The sequence below is a fragment of the Lepus europaeus genome, chromosome 5 (assembly GCF_033115175.1).
Source record: "Lepus europaeus isolate LE1 chromosome 5, mLepTim1.pri, whole genome shotgun sequence".
Classification (NCBI taxonomy): domain Eukaryota; kingdom Metazoa; phylum Chordata; class Mammalia; order Lagomorpha; family Leporidae; genus Lepus; species Lepus europaeus.
Window position 1 is genome coordinate 80,930,002 of NC_084831.1, and position 4,870 is coordinate 80,934,871.

At 41.1% G+C, this 4,870-nt stretch overlaps 1 protein-coding gene across 2 annotated transcripts in view; it reads left to right on the forward strand.

Moving 5' to 3' along the window:
• The window catches only part of LMO4 (LIM domain only 4), a 16,842-nt gene extending 12,789 nt beyond the window's left edge, over window positions 1-4,053 (forward strand). For both annotated transcript variants that reach the window (XM_062191669.1, XM_062191670.1), the window contains exon 5: window positions 3,260-4,053. In XM_062191669.1, coding sequence (XP_062047653.1) covers window positions 3,260-3,268 — 9 coding nt within the window. In that variant the 3' untranslated portion in view covers window positions 3,269-4,053. The remainder of the gene's footprint in view (window positions 1-3,259) is intronic.
• Window positions 4,054-4,870: the final 817 nt, after the last annotated feature.

The window sequence follows — 4,870 nt, forward strand, 5'->3', positions numbered from 1 at the left end:
TTTCTTAATGCTGTGTGTGTACAGGGGAATGGCAAATATTTGAAAACTTTAACCATTAAAAATTTTATACTGCCATATTTTAATGCTTATATTTATCCTTCTCCCTTGGTTAGGTTTATGGGGTGATTTTAAATGTATTTTCCATTTTTTTTTATTAAGTAGGTGTTAATTACATGAAAATATGTACATTTTAATTTATTTAATTTACTATCAGAAACTGCAGAGTATAACCATTTTGAGAATAAAAGTCCAATTTTTTTTATTGCAAATTAGCTCATCCCCACTGATGAGGATTTTTAAGCTTCTTTAAGGAGTGCCGGTATATATAAACACAGATTTTTATAATTTGAATTCTAATGAAATGACTCTACTGAGCAGAGATGAGAACAATGAATGGGTAAACCAAGTATTTTGGGCTATTCATTTAAAAATAGAAGCAATAGTCATTTGTAGTTATCTTTAGGATTACCTTTAGTAGTGAAAGCAAACGAAACCAGCAAAAGTGCCGGGAATAAAGTGATAGATCATTTCCCCGCCCCTTCATTGTAAAAGCTTGATTTCTGCCCCAAGTTATGTCTTAAAGTTTACTGCTGGGTTTACACGCTTTCCCTCCTGGCTTAGCCAAGGATGTGAAGTGGTTGTTAGCAACTCCCCAGCTTGCATGGTGCCAACTGAGGGCTGGAGAGATGAAGTGGAAGAGGCGGCTAGACCATGTAGCACTGACGCAGGCCAGAGCAGTGTTGGCTGGGGACTCTGTACGGAGAGGCTGCCTCGGAAATGTGAGCAGCGCGGGACGCGGTGCCATCTTACTGGGTCCAAGATGATGTAAACTCAGAGGTGCTAGGAAGGCAAACTGGAGAAAAAACAAACAAAAATCTGGTTTGTGTGTTCAGAAGATTGCACACGTTGTTTGCATAAAAGGCTTCTGTTTCCCACACTTTTTGCAGCATGGGAGTGGTGGGCTGTTCATTTTGGGACACAAAGTATATTTTAGGCAATGACTAAGAACCCAAAGTTATCTATTAATGGTGGAAACCAGCAGAAAAAGGGGCAGGTGGCCTTGCACAGTGACTAGCTCTTAAAAAGCGTCCGGAAATAGAACTTCGGGGTAGGTTCTTGTCAGCCCCTGGTGAGAGGCTGTGTTCTGGGGTGATGTTAATTAAGAACATTTCCCTGTTGGCGTAAATGTCTCACATTTTTGCCCTTGGTGCTCGGCTCACCATGAGCACAGTCGATTCACAGTCGTTTTTGTAAATAAAGGTTTTGGGCAAGCTGAATGCGGTCCAGGGAGGTATTAGTGAGGGCAAGTGGGAAGAGTTAATGAAAACATACTTCCTGGTGGAGCAGCCACTTTCTGGACCTGGAGAACGCTTTAAAATTCTGTTTCCCAAACCCTGTGGTGTTTCTTTTCTGGAGGAGATGAGATGGGGCAAAATGACAAATAGCTCCGTTTTCTTCTTCTCTTTTCTGTGGTTCTCCATATTTTTGGTAGGGAAAATTGGACATTTATTTTGGCCATTTTCTTTCTGCTCCCAGGCGCAATTACAGTTTTTAGTGTGTGATGCATACTGAATATCTCCAGGCATCCTCCGGTTTGAAGATAATCAGCCGATTATTTGTCCAGTCCTTCTTTAAAGACAGTTCATTGTTGGGGACAGGAATGGCCCCATCATTTGGTGCTGTTAAATTTTTACCCCTCTGAAATTTGTTTCCGGTGTCAGGGGTGTGTAGTAATTGTTCTGCATCATTGGCTTTTGAATATTTGGAGAAAAAAGTAATTTTAAGCATTTTAAAACTATATAGTGGTTGAAATTTCAGATTGACTGAATTGTCAGACCACTGGTGTTCAAGGATTGACAAACTACTTTTTGGCCTGTGTCACTTCAAGGAAGCCGGGCCCGCCTCCTAGAGCTTATGTAAATTGGGCGTTGGGGCTGATTTTTTTCTTTTGGGGATTGCTGCCTGCTGTGGAATTTTTTTTTTTCACTCCGAAGTGTGAAGTGTGATGGTGCCATCCAAAATGATGTGTGCTTTTCTGTGAAATACTGGTTAGATCGCAGCTCTGTGGGCGCAGGAAAATCTCACAAGTGTTGTAGTTTACATACCGCTTTGCACTGCCCCTGTAGTTACATAATTGGTGTTGTGTGTGTCCATCGTGGAGAACATTTGATGCTCATTTATTAAATATGCTTGCTGGCTGCTGCCGCATCTTTGTTCTGGACAGACAAATTACCTTTCTCACACTGAGCTTCCACTCTAGGGAATTAAAGCTCCACCACTTTAATTAGCTTGGAAGTAGGGGGTTGCAGTTCCTAATAGTCTTCAGGCTTTTAGTTAAGTTAGGGAAAGGGTGAAAGGAGAACTTCCTGGGAAGCTCAAAATGTCATTTAAAAAACCATAAAATCCTAATATATATTATTTCATTTTAGTAATTGCTAACAGATTGCATTTGATGACTGTGTGAGTTGTCAATTCCAACTTAGACATTGAAGTTAGACTTGCCTTGAACTGCATTCTTTAGCACAGGTCATTAACACATTACATATATTGCCTCATATATTTATAATATTTATGTAACAGGGACCTAACAGGAACATTCGGTGCAAAATAGTATCGAGGTATTTGCGGATGTAATGTTTCACATACATCACACCTGTAGTTTGAGACCAGTGGGTGAATGCCCGTCACAGGGGACTATCAGAAGAGCAGTGACACTCACCAGTATTGTCTTAAGGGCCAAATACTGTTGAGAGTGCTCCCATATGTATATCATGACCACAGCCTTACTATTTACTATCAAAGATGAAGAAACAGGCACAGGCTGTTGAAGTAACTTGCCAAAGGGTCTCCCAGGTGAGCATGTTAAGCTAAAACTTCTGGGCTGGCACTTGTCTCAGAACGTTCATGTGGTTAAAACGTCCAAGAAACCACCACTAGGCAAGACTTAGAATTCCTCCCTTTTGGAGAGCAACTTGGCTTTAAATGGAGTTCAGCGATTCATTGTAGAACTTTGTGCCAGAAACTTTCTGAACGTCCATTTACGGCCTCATTTTCCCTGCTAGTAAAACTGCAGAGTGTTCTGCTTTCGTTCTTCACTGCCCGAGTAAGTAGCATAGAGCGCCTCCATCAAGTCACAGTTGGGAAGTAATCTAATAAAAGAAGATGAGTGGATATGCAGGAGACAAAAGCAGTCATGTTTGAGTGTAATATCTCTGAAATTTAGCATTTTAGCTAAGATGCCCGTTTTTATTTCTTGCAGGTCTGCTAAAAGGTCAGAGTAATGCAGAATGCGTGCCTTCATCTCAGATTTTGTTCATCACAGGTGGACCCCATGTGTCTTCAGTAGACAAGTCACCTCTAGCTAGCACCAGTGCCAGCTCCATGCCATTGCACCTTCTTAGTCTTGATTGCCCTTCCCGCATTTATTGGTGTATTAAAATGACTGAATATGAACATTAAGGACTCCATGAACCTGGGCTAATGGGAGACTGTAGAGAAAATGAAAAAAGATCCACCGGAGGACATCTTTGGGGGGGGAGGGAGCTTGGGGGGAGGGAAATGACTAATGAAGCTAATTAAAAGAAGCATTCAAATCTGCTTTCTACCCTCATTAACAATTAGCAGGGCACTGGCCAGAGTTTGTACCCTGTGTTTTACCTTAACAACATTCTATTTGCTCTTTGTATATTTAAGTGTTGTAAGGAAACGTGTTTCAATCAAAGCTGAACATGAGATAAAGGAGAGATGTGGCTTTTGTGATATTCTATCACAAACACTTTTATTGTATCTCTGTAAAATACCATGTATGTATGCATGTAAGTGTTTTTGTCCTAATGTTGCTACTCTCATGGCAAAGATTAAAAAAAAAAAGAATGAAAAAAGGAAAAAAAAATGGGAAAAAAAATCAGGCTCATAAGCAGCTACTTGTGTAGAAATTTCCCCCTACTTCTAATTTGCTGAATGAAGAAAAAAAAAATCTTTTATTTGTGATATTTTCAGAGACATTTGCTCTAGTATGGTGTATTTAAATAATAAAAACTTAAAAGAAAAATATTCAATGGAGTTTGGGTTTTAAACACTGCTTTTTCTCGTCTGTATTTTGGAAAAATGTTGCGGTATTTTGTTGTTGTTCTATAACTAGTTCACTTTACATTTGAGGGGTTGAGGAAGGTGGTGTGTATATTTATTTAGCTCTGGGCCAATAAGGTATTCTTGAAATGACTTGACTGTACCATTTTTGGCAGGGGTACAAAGCACTGTTTCTAATGCAGCCCTTTCATACGTTCAGAATATTCTGTTAAACAGCACCACTTCATTACACTTCTATATCACAGCGGATCTTTTGTTTATATATAAATACTTGCTTGATTCCTCGGCGATTTCATTCGTTCTCCTCTCCTTGGGTATTGTTGAAAAGGATGTTCAAGACTATGGCACAGCGAGGTCGTTCCCTGTCAGAAGTTTATGGCTTTGGAAGGCCATGACGTTTCTAAACCACAGCTACACATGCGAGTTGCAGTCAGCTGCCACGGATGAAGCAGCCATGTTCTGGGGAGCTTTCAGGCTTGTGTGGTCTGCTGTAAGGTTTGTTTATTTTGTTTTGTTCCTGGCCTCCTCTTCCGACTCTGCCTCTCCATATGTCTGCTGGGGAGGATTCCAATTGTGTTGACTAGTATTCTTGAGATAGTTGCTAGTTCCTAGTTGCTAGTTCTAGGCAAAGAGTATCCCAGGGCAGCTCCTGCACTGCCTGCCGGCGTACCCCAAGGAAAGGAATCAATGGACCCACAGGTGGTGCCAGGGTGAAGAGCAGCCAGGCAGGCCTGGGTGCTGGGGCTGGCCTCCCGGGAAGCTCATCGTGAGTGGGCAAACC